The sequence below is a fragment of the Mus caroli genome, chromosome 16 (genome assembly GCF_900094665.2).
Source record: "Mus caroli chromosome 16, CAROLI_EIJ_v1.1, whole genome shotgun sequence".
NCBI classification, from domain to species: Eukaryota; Metazoa; Chordata; class Mammalia; order Rodentia; family Muridae; genus Mus; species Mus caroli.
Window position 1 is genome coordinate 54,723,022 of NC_034585.1, and position 23,684 is coordinate 54,746,705.

Here is a 23,684-nt window from a genome sequence, read left to right on the forward strand (position 1 = left end):
CATGTCTTCTAGGTCTCTACATACCTACAGAGCCTGAACTTGACTTTATAACCAGAAAGTATAACCAATCTCCTAAACTTCCATAATTTATTGCTTTCTAATACTACACCATGTTTGTATTCAGGGGAGAATGAGAGAGAATGTGTGTACTTTTTCAAAAAATTTTCCTAAGGATGTCTAACAACCTTCCCTGTGCACCAGATTCTCAGTGAATGTTGGCAGATGGACTAGAGCATTTCTTTAGGGTCACATATAGCCAGCCTAGTGTGCACTGTATACTTGATGAAGACCTTGAACTTGTGATTCTGAAGCTGACTTCATTACAGATGTGCTGCACCACACCCAGTTCTATAAGGCGATGGGGAGAGAACTTTGTGCACATAAGCAAGCAGTCTACCACCTGGGCTACATCCCCAGTCTTTGCCAACAGTTATGTCCTGAAATGTTGTTTCAGTTAGTTCCTGTTCACTGATAACAAAACTGTCAGCATTGGCCTTTAATCTATGTTAGAGCAGGAGCTAGGGAAAGTATGGAAGCTTACAGAAAGGGGGACTGTTGGAAGTATAGAGAGAACATTATAGAAACTAAAAGATCTTAATGTATCTTCCAGCATGTGTAATCTAGTTACAGGCAGATGGGCCAGGAAGAAATAGCTGTCCTACTTGGGCATGACTTAGGAAGTCCAGTGTGCACATGTTCTCGCTTTAGCTAGTGGAATGGATGTGGCTCATTTGGCACAAGGGGAAAGCAAGGCCCTGCTTAACTCAGTGAAGCCCTGCGATTAAGTCAGTAGTCACAATCAGCTCAGCTCCTGCTGCTGGCCTCACACTGTCACTCTGTGGCCACTCTTTCTGTGCCCTGCCTTGAGGACCACTAAGGGCAAGTCCATGAAAGTACTGTATAAATAAGGGCTGACTGAGGAGAAAACACATTTGCTTGAAAGGATTGAGGTAATGAGATAATCACTTTTAATCATGTTTTCTACTTAAAGATTGTTTTTATAATGCATTTGTAGCTGTTGAGATCCAGTCGTTAAATCAAACACAAAATAGCATTTCAGGGTTGTTGCTACTTTGGGTAAGCAGCAAGTGATGACAACTGGGATTGTGGTGTGAGGAGTGCTGTAACATGGTTGGTCCAGCAGGTGAAGGTAGAGGCCTGGTTCATGAACTGAGGCCTTTGTGTGATGGCTCTTTTTCACTTTAAATATAAACTTTAGATGATCCCTAGTTCCACAAGGATTGACGATGATAGTTTATTGATGCAATGAACTGTGGCCCTGCAGTTGAGACATCTCCCGTATTGCCAGGTTAGCTAGCACTCCTGTTCAGTTCTTAAGCCATCCTAACAACATTTTTATACTTAGTGTTTCCCTCAGATAAGCTTCCAGGTAAAATGTGTTTTAATAACTGCTTTTCCAAATGGTGATTGAGTTGTTTTCTGAGAAGTCTGTCCTGTCGTCATTCTTTATCAATGTTGTTGAACATGCTTAGGTGGAGCAGTCTAGTTCTGGTCTCTTTTTGATGTAAAATACCAATTTTTGTTATTTTTTAAAGATATTTCAAGGAAACAAAGATTATCACAAGGATGTTCGTAATAACTTTTTGCCACCAATTATTGCACGTTTCATTAGAGTGAACCCTGTCCAGTGGCAACAGAAAATTGCCATGAAAGTGGAACTGCTCGGATGTCAGTTTACTCTCAAAGGTAAAGAGCCAGTGTGGCCAACAGTGGTCCCCGCCATTGCCCTTTAAAATTTCCTACTTAACTGACACACAGTCATCACACACTTAGGGTATACTGAGACATTTCAGTATGTGAATGCATGTATAATGATCAGATCAGGTAATGATCATGTCAGGTAGATACAATTTCTTTGTATTTGACCTTTCAAAGTCCTGTCTCTAGTAGGAACGGCTCATTTGTTTTCCTGTTAAAATGTTGCCATCAGAATAGTTTCACAATACAAATGAGATGGCGGCAGCAGCCTTGCTCTCCAGTTCTGGTCTTGGAGACTTTTAAAATTAGGTTCTGTGTATTGAGATCCATGCATTGAGGGTTAGAACAGCAACCTAAGCTTGAGTAACTTTTATTTTGAATTAACAAAAAACTGGAATAAATTCACCCAATATTTTATAACGTTTTAATGTTATTTCCTTATATTCCACAAAGCTATCATTGTGCCAGACATAGTTGGCTCTCCATACACACTCATTAAATGAACTGAATATAGCACATATTAAGTTATAGCTATAGAATTGGACAGCCCTCTGCTCCCCAATAATCTTCTAAGATTACCTATGAATTAATTATTTAATTATTGAAAATCTGGAAAATCTTATAAAGCCTGAAAAAAATCTTAGTTTTCCTGCATTTAATGCAAAGTATAATTATCCACTGGATTCTGAGATTTAAAATTGTTCTGCAGAATTAAGCAATTTAGGAAATGTTGAACATTTAACATTGCTCTTTTTAAGCTATAATTTTTTTTTTTCAAAGCAAAATGTATAAGCATTTCTAAACCCCTTTTTAAGGTCGCCTTCCAAAGCTTACTCCACCTCCTCGGAACAGCAATAACCTCAAAAATACTACAGCTCGTCCCAAACTAGGTAAAGGTATGCCTGCTTTTAATGTGAGAGTTTGATTCGCCCTGGGTCTGTGACATGTCCTGTAACTATATTTAAAACATAAAACTGAAGTTTCCTTAAGTTATTAATGTTTAAAAAATAAATAAAGGTTTCTTCAAACTGTTTTCAAGGTCGTGCCCCTAAATTTACTCAAGTGCTCCAACCTCGAAGTAGGAATGAACTTCCTCTACAGCCGGCAGAGACAACTACCACTCCTGATATAAAAAACACGACTGTAACTCCCAGTGTGACCAAAGGTAGGCAGGTCAGGCACGACTCTTCCCTGGTGTGGTTCTTGCTCTCAATGAAGAGTTTCCAGCTCACTTACTTCATCTGTATTTTTCCAGCTCATCCAAAATAAATAAATATATAAACGTGTGTCTTTACGGAAAAGCCTGCGGGACGCTCAGTCTGTTCTGATACAGGAAAGCCTGGTGCTCAGCTGTGTGGTCTGTGTCCTCTCGGCCTCCTCTTGTGATCCCCATCCGCTAAGCACGAGCCTCGAGCTCAGAAACTCATCACTTCTAGACATGATTAAACCACAGCAGCAAACAAGCTTTTTTACCCACATTATATATTAATTCACTAATGGGGAGAGTTGATAGAGGAGAGTGAAAAACATCTATAAATTGTTTAAAACATTTAAATTTTTAAAATGTACTTCAATTAAAATTCTTTTTTTTTAAATGCCCTCTGCTTCCTATACATTTGTAATTTTCCTTTTTGATTATTCATTCAGACTTAGAGTTATTTGTAAATTGCATTACAGTGAGAAATACAGTGTTACATTGTACAAATCATTGTTCTTTTTGCTTGTTGAAAAGAAAACTTTCAGACAAATTCAGAAAATAGAATGTCGGTGTCACAGGAGAATTAGCAAGCAGGGCTAACATGGAAAAAAAATACTCACTTTCAGCAAAGTATGGGAAAGAAAGTGTTACCAGGAAAACCCAGTGCCCATCTCGGTCAAAGAGAGCATCTCTCTAGTACGGTTTTGTTGCAGGATGAGGAGACGACAGGGCAGATAAGCTGGAAATGGTCAGAGGCGCAGAGTTGGGTGGAGAACAGGAAAGGAGAAAAGTTGGTAAGCAGGGTGAGCGCTGTGTGGGAGAGAAGGGCCTCAAAAAGTGAGAACCAGCCTCCCCCAGGGGTGGGGAGCACATGGGATACCCTAAAAGAGAAAAGAAGGACGAGGAAAAGCATGCTTCACTGCCAGGCTGCTGCAGTGCAGTGCTCCTGGGATTGCGAGGCTACTGGACTGATGGTAGGCTCTTATGCTCCTGCACAAAAGGGTTGTACCAGGGATGCAGGGTTAGAAATAAAGTAGATAGTTTATAAGGAAAAAACACTTCAGGAGTGCAAGTGGGCTTACTGAGCTGAAGGAGAGCTTCCAGACTCTTGGGCCACACGGTCCTTTTATAGGACGTCTAACTGCACTTGCACTTCTGTTTGTATTTCACAGGCTTTGCTCACACGTTCTCTACTTGCACATGAAATCCTGTGGGAAAAGCGTCCAGTCCTCCTGTGGTCTGGCTTTCATCTTGAGCTTTCCAGCCCCAGTCACTCTCTCCTGCCACTAGAGGGCGCTTCCTCCACAGTAGCTCCCCCTCTATAATTTAATAATGACTTTGACTTTCTAAACGTTTGTATAAATTCAGATAGTTTTCTCCAACTTTGCAGACATGAGCTTCTTCCCTGTTCTTATCTTCCTCATGGTATAGAAGAAGCTAGAGAGAAACTGGAGAGCTCAAAGCAAGTACACCCCAGCTTTGGGGTGGTAGAAGGTAGTCGTCTACAGGGGTGTGTGTGTATGTGTGTGTGTGTGTGTTTTCCAAGTCTAAGGTGAATTGTTTGTGTGTACAAATGGAGACCAGAAGACAACGTCAGATGTGTTCCTCAGGCACTGTGTATCTTTTCTGTAAGATGGGATCTTGTTCTAGCCTGGAGCTTGCCAACCAAGCCATGTTAGCTGGCCATTGATCCTCTAGTTCTGCCTGTCTCTGTCTCCATCATACTGGGATGACCAAAACATACTAACACTCCCAACATTCATGGCGTGTGTGTGTGTGTGTGTGTGTTTAACATGGATTCTGGTGACTGAATTTAAGACCTCGTGTTTCAAAGGCCACTATGTTACTAGCACCCGAGTCTAGGCAGTTGTCTTAATCACGAATGTCTGAGATTTAATCAAACTAGCCATAAAAGCCTATGTTGTTTCCTCCCACTGTAAAAAAAAGAAAAAAAGAAAGAAAAAGAAAGAAAATGCATATTTGTTTCTGATTCTGAGTGCTTCCTGGCCTCAGTCATGATTTTATTTCTCCTCCCCCTCCTCCTCTTCTTCTTCCCCCTCCTCTACTTAATTTCATGGAGAAAATCCTGTCACGGTCAGATGTGTGATGGTACTCTGGCCCCCAGTGAGCTCCTCTGTTCTCTCCTAACGCTCTTATAAACACTCCCCACATTCTCAAACACTTGACCAAGCGACTTTCACTCACTCTCCGTTTCTCTTCCACCTTTACAACGTGGAAACCATAAAAAGGAGAATCCCTTTGGGCAGCCTACAGACGCCCCTCTCCTCTGTCCCAGGCATTGGTAAAGGGAGTGGTGTGTGCTGCCCACCCCTCCCTCTAGCCTGGCACCCATTCATTTACCTGATGCAGTATCTACCTGATGCGTTATCCACCTTTCTGTCATACACTGCTTCCTCTCTTGGATACAGTTGTAGTAAAGGAGATGCTGTGGGAGAGACAGCACAGTGCCTGGCTGTGAGCCCTCCGTGACTGTCAGCATTTTCTGCCCCTGTTCTGCTCACTGGCAGAAGAGGATTGTGAGATAAAGAAAGGAATTACTATTCCAAGTAACTTGGAACAGACCATTTTCAGTGGGATGAGGTGAGGCTAGACCGATAGGACTCAAGGTCTAACCCCAGCATGGCTTTCTGGGCTTGGCTGCACTGTTACCTGGCCATATCTGTAACTCTTTTGTCATGCTGTGGAAACGCCCTTCTCAGTTGGTAGCTGCTCTCATCTGTAACAAGCACAGGGCAGCTCACGTTCCCCTCTCCTCACTGGATCCTCGGTGTCCTTCTGGTTTTTACTCTTATGCAGAAAGAGGAGTGAGCATCTTTAAAGATGTATCTTTCAATATCTTGATGTTTCCCCCAAATAAATTCTTGGTGTAGACTTGTATCCTTTAATAGATTCTTGTACATACTGCCTCAAAATACCCATCAGAAATATATATTTATATTTATTTATATTCCATGAGCAAACCTGTTTCTTGCTGTATTCTCAATTTTCCTTTCAAGTGACTGCCAGTGTGATTAGCAAGCATAGCATCTTGTTTTCATTCTACCTGACAGTTCTTTGCAGCTGAGGTGTACCTGTATTGTCTTGATGGGTTTCTAGGTGACAGTGGACTTGTTATAATATGTATTTTGGCCGGTGATGTCTTACAATATACACTTTACTACATATACATAAGATGCTTTCTAGTTTACCATTCGTCTTTTAAATTTTGGTGACTTCTGGTAATTTAAAACATACTGCTTTTGCCAGGCAGTGGTGGCACATGCCTTTCATCCTAGCACTAAGAGACAGAGGTGGGTGGATCTCTGTGAGTTTGAGGCCAACTTGGGCTACAGCCTGAGCTACACAAAGAAACCACCCTGTCTCAAAAAACCAAAACTAAACAAAACAAAACAGAACCCTACACTGCTGTTAAATGTGGGGCAATGGGCTATGCACAAACAGCCTGGTCTCCAGTTGAGCTGAGGTCATGAACCCCGGTGAAACCCAGTGGTGATAATTCACCTACGTGGGACAGAAGGCCTTCCCTCATGTCTCCTGGACCCCTGGCTCCTGTCGAAGTTACTGCCTCCACAGCCAAGAGAAGCCTGTGGTTAGTAGTCACGTACACAATGTCCCAAGCTTCTGACCTTCAGGCTAGACGCCTTTCAGTTACCTAGCAACAGCAAGATAACAAATCCACTATAAGAGGGACTGCTTGGCCCCACCTCATTCTCTCCCTCTTACTCTAGCCTTTCTTTTCTCTCTCTCCTTTTTCCCTTTCTCTCCTCTTGACCATGGCTGGTCTCTCTCTCTCTCTTTCTACCTTTTCTCCTTCCCCCTGCCTTTGTACAAGAAAGCTCTAAAATCATAGACTGTCTCTGTTCATCAAGGCCTGGACTAAGGACTCTCTCCTGCATGGGAACCTCTCTCCCTCTGCCCTCTTACCATATCTCTGGGGCCTGGTGCTGTCCTGGGGCTCCTATTCTGTTCTCAGCTCCTCTGCCATATCCAGCGTGGGATGCCAGAGACTGAGAACCTGGTACGGGGCTGCCCCTTGTCCAACCCCCACCGGATGGGGTCAGTGGCTTCACACAGCCAGATGCCCACCTGGGGAGGAGTGGAAAGCATCTGGCAGTCCTCCTGTGTCCACCATGCCCAGAGCACAGGAGCTCTGGCGGGCCTTCTCCCTCATCCCTCTTCCCCTATACCCATAGCCCCGCAGTTAAACGTGTGCAGAGGTGGAGGTGGAATGAGCCAGCAGCATGCTGAGTGACCTGTCCACTAGTCTGTAAACACTTGTGTCTCCCAGTTGTGGCCAGCTTTGTTTCATAAATGATGTGTAAGATATTCTTGGAGATGCAAAGTGTTGAGCTTTCGACTTCTCTGTCATGATGTCTGCTTCGCTCTTAATGTGGTCGTTCTGTTTCATGGCTTCAGATGTCGCACTGGCTGCTGTTCTGGTCCCTGTGCTGGTCATGGCCCTCACCACACTCATCCTCATTCTAGTGTGTGCTTGGCATTGGAGAAACAGGTCAGTACCCAGCTTGCTTACATGATTGACTGGGGGAGGGGTGCAGGGATAGGAAGCAAATTTCACCTGGAGAGTTACCAAACTAAAGGCCACTGATAGAATCATGCAAATCTATCCTAACTATAGGATACATAGCTTATGATCCGCTTATACTATCACAAGTGTGTCTTTCACAAAGGGCTCAAGCTGTTTGCCTGCTAGGATGGACAGATCTCTAGCCACCAACATAACTACGGAGGTGCTGTCTGAGCTTGGGTCAGAAAGGGCTTTCTGGGAAAGAGAAATGTAGGGGTTTTTTTTATAGATTAGAAAATTCTTGAGTGCTAAGCAGATTGATTATATTATCTGATGACTGGAAAGTGACAGGATTTGCAAAGTGTGGTTCTGGTGCCTAAAAGAGGGGGAAAGAGGCATCGGGATAAACTTGGAAGCAGTCTAGTCAAACAGAAGTACCACAGCATGATTCTACAAAAGGGATGTGCTTTACAGCAATGTCAGCAGGACGCATGACTCTGTGACAGAAGCAGCAGCAGCCTGGAGTAATGTAGCGATGCTGTGGGTTGACAGAACATCAGAAGGGATGGGTTTGATGGAGAAAGAAGATGACGTATTTGTTCACTGTTCAATAAATAGTATATCTAAATACGTGACTGCTCTTTTATGCCAGCTGTTGGCCCATGTGCTAGACTCTAGCAGCTGGAGATCCTTGCATCCTAGCAGGTAAGATTGAGCTCTTTGTGAAAGATGCACTTGGGATAGTATAAGCAGATCATAAGCTATGTATATCCTTATTTATAAAGCAGAATCTTTCTTGGTAGCCTGTAAACACTACCTTTAGTTAGGAGAGATTTTCATGATTCTATTAGTGGTCTTTAGTTTGGTAAGTTTTCTATGTAAAAGGCTGTGAGTGAATAGTAATTCTTGTTTGTTGTTTTTAATAGCATTTTTTTCTTTTTATTTGTTTATTGATTTTATGAGTGCTCTGCTGCATGTACACCTGCAGGCCAGAAGAGGGCATCAGATTCCTTTATAGATGGTGGTGAACCACTATGTGGGTACTAGGAATTGAACATCTTAACTGCTGAGCCATCTCTCCAGCCCTATAATATATTTTTTTATTAATTGAGGATTGCGTAATTATATCTTGATCAAACTTGACTCAAACTCCTCCAGGATCCACACACCCCCCCCTCCATTTCATACCCATCCAACGTTGTCTTTACTTGTTTAACCTATTGTTTATATGCTTGGGTGTGTGGTGTGTGGCCATCCAGTGGAGTCTGGTCTACCTACTGGGAGCTACACCCTTGAAGAAAAGTAATTATTCTCCCGCTTTAGGTAGCTATTAATTATCATCAGCTCCTCAGATAGGGGTGGAATTTCATGAACACCTCCCCTCTGGATACTGGGAATTTTTATGTCTTGATCTATATATATATATGCTGTGTATATAGGTCCACACGTACCATGTTGCGTGTGCTTAGAGGACGGCTTACAAGAGTCTGTTTCTCTCCTTCCACATTGTGAGTTCTAAGGAATCAAGCTCAGGTCCTCAGGTTTGACGGCAAGCCCCTTTTCCTGCGGATCCATCTCACCAGCCCAAGTGAGACTGGCACGGGTATTAGGAAGTGTCCTTTCACCCCTGGGCTCCTTTAGTAAAAGGATCAGGGTAGATAATAATTCTTCACCCAGAGCAGTTTCTCCTGGGAGGACAAGTCAGAGCTCTGAGTTAGATGAGTAGGCAGTATGATTCTTGTTCATTGCCCTTGTGCCTCCTCTTCCTCACAGATGTCTGTAGGTCCTTCCAGGCCTGGAGGAGCATCTTCCTCCCCCACCACTTGTCACTGCTAGTTGTGACATTGTTGTTTGTTGGGGTGGTGAGGTGAGGACATGAATATAGTGTGTATGAGAAGCTAAAGGCTTTTCTGTTCCACTCACCTCATGCCCCTGACTGCGTGGTCACTGCTGGTTTGCTGCCCTTTGCGAGAGGAGTCACTGCTTCCTCGCTTTGATTTTCAGGAAGAAGAAAACTGAAGGCGCCTATGATTTACCCCACTGGGATCGGGCAGGTAACTTGTGGATTTCCTTCTGTTTTCAGGCAGAAATCTCCCCTCTCCTGGGTATATTGGTGGATGAAATATGTTCTCAGGTCCTTAGGGACTCCTCAGGTAGAAGTTCACATGCTGTCCTGGGCTGGAGAGATGGCTCAGCAGTTAAGAGCACTGGTTGCACTTCCAGAGGTCCCTGCCGGGTTCAGTTCCCAGCACCCACATGGCAGTTCACAACTCTGTAACTCCAGTTCCAGGGTATCTGAAACATTCTCACACAGTCACACGTACAAAACACCATTGCACATAAAATACAAATGAATAAATCATGTTAAAAAAAAGAACTCAATATGCTCCACCATGTGATTCATAAGTAATTAAAGGAGAAATGTAAACACACATTGGTATCTCTTCCTCCGGAAAGTTGGTCTTTTCCTGTAACTATTCTTCTTGTGGAGACCAGCCTCCCGTGTGATCCGTGAAAGCACTGCATAAGGAGGACTGGGGTCTCAGGAACTCTCTCTCTGGTGGTGGTGTGTGTGTGTGTGTGTGTGTGACTGCCATTGTGAGCAGCAGTTGGAAGTCTAGCACTTTCAGAACCTAGGAGGTCCTTGGTCATTTGAATTGCTGAAAGTCCCCTTCCTAGTCTCCCGACTAGAGGAGAGGATGGTGCCATGACCAGAGTATAGTGGGGTACAGCTTAAGGAGGGCTGAAAAAATGTTGGCAGTTTTGAGAAAACCTTTTTAAAAATTCTCTGGTGACACCGGCATGTATTCATAGTGACTTGTTGCTGTGTGCATATTAGGTAGAGATGTGTCCATGTGCTGCTTTGCCCTGAACATTCTATCAGAGCAAAGTCACGAGGGGCTGGTTTCTGTAGCGTGGGTCTCTGTCCGTAAGTAACGCGTGCTCCCTGGCTTCCCTTCACAATGAAGGTTGGTGGAAAGGAATGAAGCAGCTTCTCCCTGCTAAGTCGGTGGACCATGAGGAGACGCCAGTGCGCTACAGCACTAGTGAAGTCAGTCACCTGAGTCCCAGGGAAGTCACCACAGTACTGCAAGCTGACTCTGCAGGTAGGATTCCGCAGCCCTGAGGGCCAGGCTGGAGGACAGACACTGATGCTTGTACCGAGGGTGTCAGGGTTTACCATATATTTGCTCTTTCTTACATGTTAAAGATCATCTGTGTTCTGGGACCAGAGACATGGCCCAGCACTTAGAGCACGTGTGGCTCTTGCAGAGGATCTAAGTTCTATCCCCAGCACCCACATGGCAGCTCACAACACTGGGAACTCAGTGATCAGATGCCCTCTTCTGAGCTCTGCAGGCGCCAGGTCCACACAGAGTACATAGATACATGGTACATACCATTTTTTAAATATATAAACTATGTTCTGAAGGTTAACTTTTTCAAAAGCTGACCTTGAGAGAACAAATCATTTCTTCTTAGACGTATCTCTCATAAACTGTAGCGTTCCTTTTCTATGGACACTGGGCATTTTAATCCATCAGCCTGGGGATTGGCTTGTCCCCAGGTCCCAGTGAGAGACACTGTCTCAGAAACAAGATGACGGACCCTTGAGAAATAACGGCCAGTGTGAACCTCTGGCCCCCACATGTACATGAAACCAGTGCACAAGGCAGGAAAGATGAGGAAAGGCTGAAAGAGCCTGATGTGGGTGGCATCCTGCCTCCCAGTGTCTGCAGACTCACCTTTCCTGAGAGTTCCAGACGGGGATGCGGTGATGTTTCCCAAGACTAATACTTAGTCAAAATATTTTCGTCCATTCAGATTCAACTTGTAAATCTACAGAACATACATAAATACTGATGCAAAAGTACATCAGTAAGACTTTTTGGCATGTCAGATTACTACTGTGAGAGAGCTTAAACAACAAGCTTTTCAGCTGGTCCCTGTGGGTGGAAATTCTGTAGCTTTACGTTGATAAAACCACAGTGCCACGACAAAGGGCTTGGTGTTGGCGTAACCTTTAGCTGTCACCTTAAAAGCGTATAATCTCCATTTTCCTAAGTGTCCCATTGTATCTTATGGTACCCACAGAATATGCACAGCCCCTCGTGGGAGGAATTGTTGGCACACTCCATCAGAGATCCACCTTTAAACCTGAGGAAGGGAAGGAAGCAGGCTATGCAGACCTCGATCCTTACAACTCTCCAGTGCAGGAAGTGTACCACGCCTATGCTGAACCGCTGCCCGTAACGGGGCCTGAGTACGCAACCCCGATCGTCATGGACATGTCAGGACACCCCACAGCCTCAGTTGGTCTGCCCTCCACATCCACCTTCAAAACGGCAGGGACCCAGCCTCCCGCTTTAGTGGGAACTTACAACACTCCTCTCTCCAGGACTGACAGCTGTTCCTCCGGCCAGGCTCAGTACGACACCCCAAAAGGTGGAAAGTCAGCTGCTACCCCAGAGGAACTGGTGTACCAGGTGCCCCAGAGCACCCAGGAGCTATCAGGAGCAGGAAGGGATGAGAAGTTTGATGCTTTTAAAGAAATCCTTTGACGGTGGTGCTGCTTTCTGACAAGGCATCCATTTAAAGCACATGGCTGTTTTCATTCCTAGTGGTAGTGATGTAGAATGTATTACGTATCTGTCACTGAAGTGGTTAGGGGAATGTGGTGACCGAGGTACAAGAAACTACTTGCCTTGCCATCTTGCTTTAAAGGTGATACTGTGTGGCACAGTTACTGCTCGCCTGCTACATGTCAAGCATCCTGTTTGTTACTACTGTAAAACACTATTTTTAATACAGAAACAAAGCTCCCTATAATGCACTTGAGAGAAACTGAAAATCACTGAGTATTTATTACCAATGCTGCAGGTACATTAATGGACTTGAGATGGTTCTGTAAGCCTTGCTGGCAATAATGCATGGTACTGTTCTTGACATACCGAATGGCTTGAAATTCTCCCTTTGTGAAGGTGGGTACTATCACGCGTCCCTTCTCCTTTAATCCTGTAGTGATGTCTGCATTCTTTTTTTTTTTCTCCTCACATCCATCAGTGATAAGCATTGCTCTAGCTGTGGCCACATACACTTCTCTGTATTTCCCTAGGAAGGTGCACAGTTAGAACAGCCTGCCTTGCGGTGAGCTGGGGGACTGACTCATTGTTTGATGACACTTTTAACAGTATTAACACCTCCTCGTACAGGGCTTGGTCTCACCTCTGCTCATCCCACCCACCCTTTGTGGCCTTGCTCCAACCTGTGTTCATAAACCCTGGCAGCCTCCTTTTCAGCAGCAGTCACGGGAAGCCAGCCCTTCCCATCTTTAAGTATACTTCTCCACAGGGAAATGGGAGAGAAGCAACTTACAATTTAGAAAAGCTATAAAGGGAGTCCTCTGCATCACTAAAGTAATCTGTAAATTACTTTAGGGAAAAAGTTAAGGGGGAACTAAAATTTAGCCTTCTTTGCTTTCTTTACACACAAGCCCAAAAATTTGCAAATTTTCTGGGCGGCCCAAGGTATTTTATAACTTTAGTTATTTTTTTTTTTTAAATTTCAGTTCTCTTCAGTAAACCATTGTAAGAAAAAGAAAACCAACATGAGCCAGGTCTGATGGTTCAAGCCAGCAATCCCAACTGACCCAAGTGGACCCCAAGGTCAGTGCTGTATAGTCTACAGAGTGAGTTTGGGATTAACCTAGGCCACTCATAAAATAAGGGGTGGAGCTCAGGCTCAGGGGTTTAGTGCTCCAGTGTAACAAGTGCAAGGTCATAGGTTCAATCCCCTCTACTACAAAAAGAAAAAAGGGTAACAGGCGTTCTCCAGGTCTGGGTGATTGCTGCCTTCTGTCTGGGGAGAGACTTAAGTGGTCCTTTGTGCCAGACCTGGTTGACAGAGATGCTGTGCCATCGGAATTGTGTGTAATCCTTCCCAGCAACGTACTTGTCAGGGCTGCACTCCCGTCAGGTCGGGAAAATTAAACATTACAGTGGCTTAGCACTGCAGCAGCACATTGGATGAAAACACAAACTTTATCCCTCGCCACGAACCTGTGTGCAGGTTGAGAGTACACTTAGCCTTCAGGTCCCCAGCCGTTTCTCAGCTTGTACCATCCTGGTTATAGAACTGCCACACCTCTCTAGATTTGGATAGCCGTGAACAGTGTTAACTGTGCTTCCTTCCGCAAGTACATCAGCGTTTTAAAACGTTGCTCAGCACTGTTGGCAGGCTCTCTGCCACCTCCTCAGACGGTTTGCATCGCTTTCGTTGTAAACTGCCTTTCGTCTTGCAGAGTCTCGGACACAATTCTCTCTCCTTATTGAAAATATCAGTGCACATTTTGTTTCAAAGTTGTTACGAAGCAAAAAAAAGCACAGATGCTGTACTAAAGCATGTCAGAATGTGTAGAGCACAAGATGCAGTTGTCCCCTTTCAGGTGGGAACACAGCAAACCTTTAGCTGTTTCATTTTCGTTCGTGCTTAGTGGGCAGAGGGTAGCCTTTCCTTCGAGTCACATACCCATTGGAAGCTTTAAGAGACCCTTTGAAGATGAAGTTGTTTTCCCAAAGAAGCCTACTATTCTAACTGTGTGTCCCAGAACTGTTTCAGAACAGACTGAGGCCATGGTTGTTGATGCGATACACATTGTGAGACTTGACTCCTATGACCACTGCTCTCCTTGCACTCTACCAATGGTTTTCATAACGTACCTAGTTATTGTTACATGGTTTTCTTTTGCAGATAAAGAGCTGAGCCTGATTCAAATGATTTTTTTTTTCTGGTTTTGTACTTTTCCTTTTAGTTTTTTGTATTCTAGATGACTTGTCTGGTAAATCTTTGGAAGACAATCAAGTAAAATGTGAAAGTAACCATTGCTGACCAAACCCCTTGGTTATTTTGTTTTGCTTTAATTCTTTGCTTGAGATATTCAATACTTAAGTCACTGTGGCTTAGTGGGTTTCTCTTTTCCTGATAGTACAATTGATTAGAGACAGCAGTGTGGCAAGTGCAGCCTTAGGAGATTTCAGAAAAATTACACTAACTTGGCTGTCACTTGATCCTTGGAACCAGCACAGATATTCTGAATTCTGGTTTGCATTTATTTAAATGCTGTTTATAGATCGCAGTCATTCCTGTTGAGAGTAACAGGACCAGTCCAGTTATTTAACTCATGTTTCACTATTTGCACTTTCCATTGAACAGTGGGTGGGTTTGCTGTTCGCACACAGAATGTATCCAGTAGTTACAGCTATCACGTGTTCTGTGTATGCTCCTCCTCCTCCTGCCTCCAGGGATGAAGCAGTAAAAGTGGATGTAGCCATTTCCGTGCCTTGGCTCCACGTTGTCACCCAGAGAACAGTAAAGGGAGTAGGAAAGCAAGATAGAGAAAAGACAGACAAGACCACTAGAACGAGCCCAGAGATTAGGGGGGCGGGACGGGGAGGTTCCAAATCCTCCATGGAGCAGAACTAACGGGGCTCCGCTGTGTGGAAAGGAGTTGTTAATTCTACCTTTTGGGTTGAACTTGAAAGTCCTTGAACTGCAGAAACTCTAGGCAGTTGGATGGTTGTAGGGTATCTAGGTTAACTGTGGCACCAACCTCAACTAGACCTGTGTTTGGCGCTGGGAATGGTGAAAATAAAACTTAAATACGGAAGAAGTGGAAGTGGCTGAGTGTCCGTGATATCCTCCCAGAATGTATTTTTCTTACCTCGGCATGTACTGTAGTCACTTGATATTTGTATATGTTGCTAGAATTTAGGCTGTTGAAAATAGTGAGATTCTAATGTGTTTTTAATAAATTATATGTGTGTGTCTTGCTCAGATTATTTGGATTAAATAAAACAACTTTGACATCGTAGTCCAGAAAATGCCAAATTTCTCAAAGTTGACAACAGTCACATTTTATGACCAGTATTATAGTGGGTATAGCATCATTGGTCCCCCTGCCACTGTCCCCTGCTGGCAACTCCATAACCCTCAAGCCTGCCTTATGGAAGTGAATCTGGGCAGCCCAGCTCTGTGTGGCTATAGAGTAAAGGGGCACACCCCATCAGCATGGAGAGCCAGCCAGTGCTAGCTTCCCCCAGTTAGGAGCTGGACACTGCTAGCATGAGCTACCCTCACTATCAGATCCCTCCTATTTACAGTTTGTCAGTATTTCATTTATTCTTTCTCTGACATTTCGCTCTTTTTATTTTACACACAAACTCTTTAGGGAGGAGGCAAATTGATTGCCATTATCACCAGCATTTCCAATAATAACACTTCCTGTTTGCTCTTCTCCCATTCTTCCCCCTTTGGTTGTCTCTACTAACAGTTGAAAGGTGGAACTTGCCCCGCAGGCTACCATTTGTTTGTGTTTCTTCAGATTTTTCTCTCATGTGCTTGAAATGACCTCACTGAATGTCTCACTGAAGGTGAAATTTAGTCATGTGAAATAGGACATTTTTTTCCCTATACAAATAAACAAAAAAAGCTCAACTCTTAAGGTTTTACGTGCATTGTTTTACTCTTAAGATTTTCTTCATAGAAACATTTAAGGTTTTCTTTGAACTGTTACACTGACACACACCCTTCTTCCCACAGGTAGGCTAACCTCTGAGCTCAAGTCCAGTCTGGACTACATTGTAGTTCTAGGCCATCCAGCACTACATAGACCCTGTCTAAAACAAACAACAACAACAAAAAAAAAAACTTTTTAGTTTTGAAAAATGATGCTGGAGGGTGCAGCAATTGGCACATAGCTGCAATCCCAGTACTTGGGAAGCTGAGGCAAGAGAACCAAGTTCCAGCCTAGCCTAGGCTAGGCTACATAGTAAGAAGCTGACCCCACCCCCCCACCCCTTCCAAATCAAAGTCTCAGGATGCTCGTTAGAAGAGCATGCTTTTCAAGCATGGAGAAGGCTATCTTTTCTCCCTAACAGCAAATCATTACATTATTACTGGTTTAATTAATTGTAAAGAGAACTTAATTAAACCACAATGGACACCACGGACTTCCAGGCAATTCTCGTGTTCTGCACCTGGCTCCCAGTCACATGCCCAAGAGGTAACCAATCTTAAGCAGCTCAAAGTGATATGTGACTATCAGCACAAGCGAAGTCAACTAAATCTCCTAGAACTCTTTAAGATGAAGGAACTATGAAAAGGTATTTTAAAACACCTCAGAACGCTAAAAAGATCACATTTAAAAACAACATAATCAAAACTTTACATTTTTCCCTGATATCTTAACTAAAAATCTTGCTTTTCATAAATATATTCACAGCAATTTAGCCGGTGGTTACAAGTCACCAGGCAGCAACAAGACTTAATACACATAATTTGATAAGTTCATCCAATATATTTAAATATAAACTAAAATTTGCGGTACAAAAATAAAACTAATACTGTTTAGCATCATCATCTTTTGGATCCATAGGGTCAATTTTGAGTCAAGTTGATCACCATTTTTTTCTTTATAATGTCGTTTAGAAAGAGCTGCTCTGCAGTCAGATTGTGATATGCATTCTGGAAAAGAAAATGAGATAGGCTGGTCACCAATCCTACTCTCCGGACATTATCAAAGTGAGATGCTCTAATACCCCGCATGGTAAAAAGTTCCCATCATAAGCTCAGAAGTTAGTAACAAGTTGCATGGACCTTTGTTCCCTGCTTGCCCTTTTTGGTTCAAGAATGACCCCAAATCTCACTTTCCACCTGAATTGTACAGAGACCAAAAACTTAAGTCAGGACGTGCGATGAAAGGGTAGCACCTAGAACCCATTTTTAGAAGTTGGCCTGGAGATAAGATATCATAAAACCTAATGGCTGCAGGGTTGGTGAGTTGATAACAGCATTTCTTTAAGCCCAGGTCTACTCACACTTCTAGGTAGTGGGGGATGACCTTAAACTCCTGGTCCTCCTGCCTCCACCTTTAAAACAACAGTTCTGAGCCTGACGTGGCTTTCCAATGGTTATCTTTTTGACTGTGTGACAAGGTGATTCAGGAGGCTCATAAGAAGAGGCCAGCCTGGATTACAAAGGAAGATCCTATAAGATATTTTTCAAAAGATCTAAGATATTAGCTCAGTGGTAGACTATTTGCTTAGCCTTCTTGCACACCTGAGTTCAATTCTTAATCCTGCAAACACTAGTGATTCTGCTAGGTGGGTAGCTCCGTGGCTGACTGCTTGCCTCGTATAGTATACTAGTCCAATCACCAGCCCCACAATTAAAAAAAAAAAAAAAAAAAAAAAAAAAAGCGCTGTCCTATTGAAATCCCCAGGAAGTTGCTTCCGGTATTCTGCACTTGTTACTTGTTTCAATATTCTGTAAGTGCTATAGGAAATGGGCTGAGGGAAAAGGCTCAAAATTGATTCTAAGCTTAAAAATTTGGTCTCATGTTCGAGGAACAAGAAGCAGCAGTAAAGTTCAACATGAGTGTTGCTTCCCCAGCTCTGAGGTACTCTGGGATTACTCAACAGGACAGATTTCATGAGCCGCCGCCTGATACTTTTATTGCCAATTACTCCCTATTTCATGTTTTTTAAATGTAACATTTATGATGTATAATTAATCTTAAGAATCCCAAAAATAGGAAATTCCTTCTCATTCAAAACTTGACCCTCAGGATCAAGACCAGCATCAGTGTCTGATCAAGAGGCTCATGACCCGATAAAGAGGTCTGCCACATTGTCTATGTGAATGAAGTCTTCTATAGGGTTTTCATGTTTCTAGACCGCCTTGTCTCCTTAACTGAAGTGGGAGCATAATTATTATGACCAGAGTGATGATTTTGTGAGTTCATGTGTCTCTGACACACCAGTTGATTATAATAAATATTATTTTGTTTTGTTTTTTAAAGAAATCTAAAATAAGACTCAGTCCCTCTTGGGATTTGATGAAACAGCAGACGCCATGAGGCTAGCCAAAGAATCCAAGACCCACAATTTAGAGACTGCTGCCACAGGAAAATAACTACTCGACCAGAATCCCATTTTCAGCCTTTGGGAACTCAAGAATGTGAAACGGGAAACATAGGCCATGAGAGACGAAACTCAGGAAAAGGACTTGTAAGGACCTGAGTTCCACTTCTAGCATGTGTGTAAAATGCTAAGTGTGGGAACTTTGACCACACTTGTGATCCCAGCACTGGAGAGATGGCAACAGACTGATCTCTGATTGGCTGGCCAGACCTGCCTACACTGCTTAGTAAATTCTGTACCAGTGGGAGACTAAAAGAAACTGAGCCGTTAACACTTAACTCTGACCTCCTGAGACACCCACACATGTATGTACCTACAAACATGAACACAATACATTTTTTTTTAAAGCAGTAAAAAGGGAAAATTACCTGCTTCATCAAAGACATGGTGGCATTCCCGTAGTAGTGTAAAGGACTGTTGGGGCTGTAAAGGTTGTACTTAAAACCAGCGAGATGCACTTCACTGCATATGTGAAATGCCATTGTGATGGCAATAATTCCTGTTGTAGGATGTTTGGGTTTCTAAGAAGAAATCAGAAACTTCAAAAGTCAGAAAAGGCTACATTCTTTCCAAACATAGTTGGCTGCCCTGGTCTGATGAAAATGGATTTCTAAACAGTAACAGAGACATTTTCAGCCATCGTTATGTCGTAAGACTCAAGCCCCAAAGAGAACACATTCCTCTGACAAGGATGTAACACTATGGTTGATATCTTGGAAAGTCTTTAGGTCAGGAGAGTCTGTTCACTAATTTGTGCCCTTGTGGACAACACTTTATTTTTCTCCCTTCTCCAGCCTTGGAGATTGGAGCATTCTAACACACTCCCACAACAGTGTGTCACCCCCAGCATATGACAGGAACTTCTAGAACGGAGCTAAAAGGGTCTCTTATTGCGTTGGGAGGCCAAAGCCAGGAGATCTCTGAGTCTGAGGCCAGCCTGGTCTACAAAGTGAGTTCTAGGACAGGCAGGGTTTCACAGAGAAACCCTATCTGGAAAAATGGGGGAGGGAGAGTTGCTTCCTGACATGTGTGTATGCCTCAGGTATTTCATGTGGATGGACACAGTGCTTGAGACAATTCTTTTCACTCTTAAAAGCTACATCCTTATCCTGAAGCTCTTCTGTACACAAGGCCGCTGTGCAGTCCACTAGTCACTCAGGCCTTGATGTACAACACTGAGGATGACATTGTAAGAAATGAACTATTGGCCATTCAGGAAAAAGGAGTCTGAAGGCTGTGTGTACAAAAGAACCCCAAAACATACACTCATCCCTTAAAGACATTTTTGGCAACCTGTAAGACATGAGAGCATATCCATTTGGTGTCCAATTTCATGAACACATCTATAGTCCTAAGAAATTATCATTGAGCCATGGTTCTTAGTTAGCAATTGCTGAGAGCTCTCATGTCCCTCTATGCCCTGGGCTGGATGCTTCGTGTGAAACTGTGGGATGATATATACATACCTGATCCTTGGGAAATACTCTGGGAAAACGAAGCATTTGAAAAGCTGCTTCTCTGATGATATATGGATCTAATATTCTGATTTGGTACTGTTTATAGATCAGTTTTAAGGCTGGTGTCTTCCAAAACCCTTGAGTATTCTGAAATAAAGAACACAGAAAATGGGATGTTGGGAATGTATTTTACTTTAGAGGGGGGAGGGGAAATACTGAAGATAATCTGAACCTAAATAGTTTTGCCAACTTACTATTTTTTTACCTAGCAGTATTTCCACCAGCCACCTTAAATCCTGTGGCTTAAAGACGACGAGAACCGCTGTCGTATTGGGATCATAGTGACTGGAGTCCGAAAAGAGAGACTCTGGATAAAAAAGCCTGAAGGTTGTTCTTTTCCCAACTTCCTCTTCATGGCCTAAGACAGGACCCTTGTTCATTCTGTGAGTGGTAAGACAACAGAATACAGGATAAGTGGAGGGTAAGCCATTTCATCGAGTTCTGAGGCTTCAGAAATGGGCAGGTGTCTGCACTCTAGAACCCCAAGATTAATATTTTACAGTAATGACATTCCTTCTCACAAGACAGTCATCTGTATTCAAATACTAATTATAGCATCAGTCATTCAGTCTGACCTGCACACAACTGAAAGAAATGAAAATACAGAGCCACAAGAGTTACTGCAGTTAGAAAGAGACCATAGTGGATAACCACGCAAAGCCACTTTGGATTGACAACTAAAGGCCCAGAATTCTTGAGAAAGTTACATACCTATAGGCTACACAGCACTAAAATACGAGGATGTGTATACTACATAACTGATAAGCATGAAGAATCACATTTGAACTAAGCATGAAGACCCACTGAAATTGTGTTCTGGGCTGGAAAGATGGCTCAGTGGTTAAAAGCTTTTGGTGTTCTTCCAGAGACCTGAAGGTCAGTTCCCAGCACCCACATGCTGACTCACAACTGTCCCTAACTCCAGTTCCAAGGAATCCTGTGCCACCTTCTGGTTTCCACAGGCACCAGGCACACACAAACTGTGTGCTTACATACATGCACGCAAACACTCATAAAAGTAAATCCTTATTGTTTTTTAAGTATTCTGAAATTAGCCCCATAAAAATTCTATATCACACTCATCGCCCAATTAGAGGAATGCCTTTTGCAACTGAACTAAAAACACTACAAAAGATTACTACTGCTGGATTAATTCAAGGCCAAAGTCAAGACACTCACTGAGGACACACTATAAAGGCATTCTATTAGAAAAAGAAATGTTTTCTTTCTAAAACAATGTTCCCTGGGAGGATAAATGCTGTTTTACCCTTTTGCCACCAGCTCTATACTACTAGATTCTTGCAGTGGGTTTCAAAAGGTACCCATGATATTTCCCTACAAAGACTGGCTAAAGTTCTGAAAAGTATCCAAGTCAAACATCTCTACGTGGGAAAATGGATGAATCTAACTGTTCTATAAATTACCACAACTTCTTCAAAATGGGTAATAAAGAGAAAATAAGATGTCTTGCTATGCAGCTATTAGCTTATAACCCAGAAAACCTCCAGATGCACTGCAGGGCCTTCCCAGTGTGTGGCCACAATGGCTGCTTATTTGGAGTACGTCACCACATCTAATAAAGCAGCAAGTGTAACCTAGCATGAAGTTTGTCCACTTCCCCAATTGTGCCCAAGCATCTGCTGCCCAAATATAGCAACGACTCTTGATGCCTCATCCCATGCCTTATCCCTCAGGCACCATTGTCTGCTGCAGCCAGAATGCTTTCAAGAAATGTTTCATTGAGATCCTATGTGAAAGGCTTCTGACGCTCCTAATGGCCTTAATAATGTAGTCTTTGAGCCTTAAACATCCCTGCATAGCCTGCTCTTTGCCCACCTCAGCAGCTTCTGGTTAGACCACTCTCCTGAACCAGGGTTTATCTGCTGCTCTTCTGATGGATAAAAGCTTCCTGAGAAACTGCAATACCTATCCTGTCTGGACAACTCCTCCACTTGTCTTCACATAGCTAGTCTTGCATGTGTCCTTTGGTCTAGCTTAAATTAAATTTCACCTCTAAACGGTAACCCTTTCCCAAGTAGTCACTTGATAATTCTGTATCATCTCTTTTATTTGTCTATGATATACTATCTGCTTATATATTTGATTACTGTTTTTTTAGAATGTAAATACTACAAGGTACAAACACACTCTTATCATGCACTAATCTCCCCTACGCCTAGCTTTGTCCCTGGTATATCAAGTGGACTAGTTAAATATTTGCTGAATCAGTGATCTGAAACCTAGTTTACTATAGCCAGTAACCAAGGCAGCAGAGCTGTATAATCAGGTGCATAAGTGGCCAAGTACTCTTTAAACACAGCTGTCCTGGAGTAGAAAACCACATTCTCTTTAAGCAGTTCTAGGTTAGTGACTAGGAGATATACTTACCTTATTATTACATCATAGGAGTCGATTGTTGCTCCTAATGTCTTATTCTTCAACACTCCTCCATTACCAACCACCACACACCTTTTACATGGCACTCTGTTGGGCAAACAGACAAGGGAAAAACTGAGTCATCGCATTTACAAAACCGGGTGATTCTAAGAACCTGCTGCTTTCTGGAACCAAGTCAAATTCCACCTGACACGTAAGTAGAAAAAGAACCAACTGTGTCTGAGATCCGGAGATTCAAGAAACATACTGCTGTTAGGGAAAGTATAGCACCATGGTTGACATCACCCCTTAGTGGCTCATGCACATATCCATTCCCTCTGTGGTCCTTAAAAACCACCACTTTAGAAAGAGAAACCTGGTTATCTCCTGATAGACAAACAAAGAAATAAATTTGGAGGAAAAAAAAATATGTAGCATTCAAAGTCCAAACTCTAAACACGTAGGACTAGCATTGGATTCCAAACTTCCAGAGTGCTAAGGTGTTTCCTCAGCTCGAGCTTGCATGTGCAAGCATGGCTCACACGACATTGCTATCTAGGTTTAAAACCAGCATTCCCCATTCCTCATCTACCCTTGGCTTTCTCTTGCACCATACGAGTGAGGAAATGGCCAGTTTGGAATGTGGTAAAGGGAGGGCAGCTCTCTTTACCCTGCCTGGGCTCACTTCAACTTCTCGAACACTGACTGCTTCTGTTTGTTTCATGCAAGCACTGTGCTCACAGTACTTGTGCTCACAGTACTTCTGAAAAGGCTTTAAGGAAAGCACAGAGGGGGCTTCCTGTAGCAGGCCAGAGTCAAACCCTGGGGTGGAACAGTATTGGTCCTCAGCCAATGTGACCTTGGCCTGGGATTCTTGTTCACTAGGCCTACAAAATAAGGCTCCTTCTCTGGGACACAGGGGTGTAGACAAGGAGTCTTGCAAAGGGCCCCTCCCTAGTCCTTCCTAGTCCTTGAAGCAAAGGAACACTAAAGGCAAACCTGTTCCTTAAGAAAGCAGCTGACCAGTCAACCTCAAAACTTTTAAGACTTTAAAAAAAAAGGTGCAATAAAACTGTGTAATATTTAAATCCAGAGAATGTAGAAGCATGTAGCATTTAAAAGAACCAGACTGGGTTAAGAGATGATGTATGCATTCTGTAATAGAATTTACCCTTTTAGCAGGGCACATATTTCAATTAACTAGTTTATGTTTTTTTTTAATATTTTTATTACATATTTTCCTCAATTATATTTCCAATGCTATCCCAAAAGTCCCCCATAGCGCCCCCCACTTCCCTACCCACCCATTTCCATTCTTATGGCCCTGGCATTCCCCTATATTGGGGCAT

At 43.1% G+C, this 23,684-nt stretch overlaps 2 protein-coding genes across 9 annotated transcripts in view; one reads left to right on the plus strand and one right to left on the minus strand.

The window, feature by feature from the left end:
• Dcbld2 (discoidin, CUB and LCCL domain containing 2) overlaps window positions 1-15,963 on the plus strand; it is a 61,863-nt gene extending 45,900 nt beyond the window's left edge. Inside the window, exons 10-17 of one of the 4 annotated variants that reach the window (XR_003835114.1) lie at window positions 1,557-1,707; window positions 2,535-2,615; window positions 2,759-2,884; window positions 7,355-7,448; window positions 9,468-9,517; window positions 10,433-10,570; window positions 11,559-12,445; window positions 13,033-15,963. Coding sequence is in view for 3 of the 4 variants with exons in the window: in XM_021185350.1 (XP_021041009.1) it covers window positions 1,557-1,707; window positions 2,535-2,615; window positions 2,759-2,884; window positions 7,355-7,448; window positions 9,468-9,517; window positions 10,433-10,570; window positions 11,559-12,025 (1,107 nt within the window). In the remaining variant the exon portion in view is untranslated. Of the gene's footprint in view, window positions 1-1,556; window positions 1,708-2,534; window positions 2,616-2,758; window positions 2,885-7,354; window positions 7,449-9,467; window positions 9,518-10,432; window positions 10,571-11,558 lie in introns of all 4 variants that reach the window. The other 3 variants (XM_021185350.1, XM_021185351.2, XM_029470274.1) reach the window with 3 other exon arrangements.
• A 21-nt stretch (window positions 15,964-15,984) lies between these two features.
• St3gal6 (ST3 beta-galactoside alpha-2,3-sialyltransferase 6) overlaps window positions 15,985-23,684 on the minus strand; it is a 66,724-nt gene continuing 59,024 nt past the window's right edge. For 4 of the 5 annotated variants that reach the window (XM_029470277.1, XM_021184849.2, XM_021184850.2 and 1 more), the window contains exons 7-11: window positions 22,348-22,443; window positions 20,154-20,340; window positions 19,909-20,046; window positions 18,811-18,963; window positions 16,799-16,985 (exon numbers count right to left, since the gene is read on the minus strand). In XM_029470277.1, the coding sequence (XP_029326137.1) occupies window positions 16,899-16,985; window positions 18,811-18,963; window positions 19,909-20,046; window positions 20,154-20,340; window positions 22,348-22,443 (661 nt within the window). In that variant the 3' untranslated portion in view covers window positions 16,799-16,898. Of the gene's footprint in view, window positions 16,986-18,810; window positions 18,964-19,908; window positions 20,047-20,153; window positions 20,341-22,347; window positions 22,444-23,684 lie in introns of all 5 variants that reach the window. The other variant, XM_029470278.1, reaches the window with a different exon arrangement.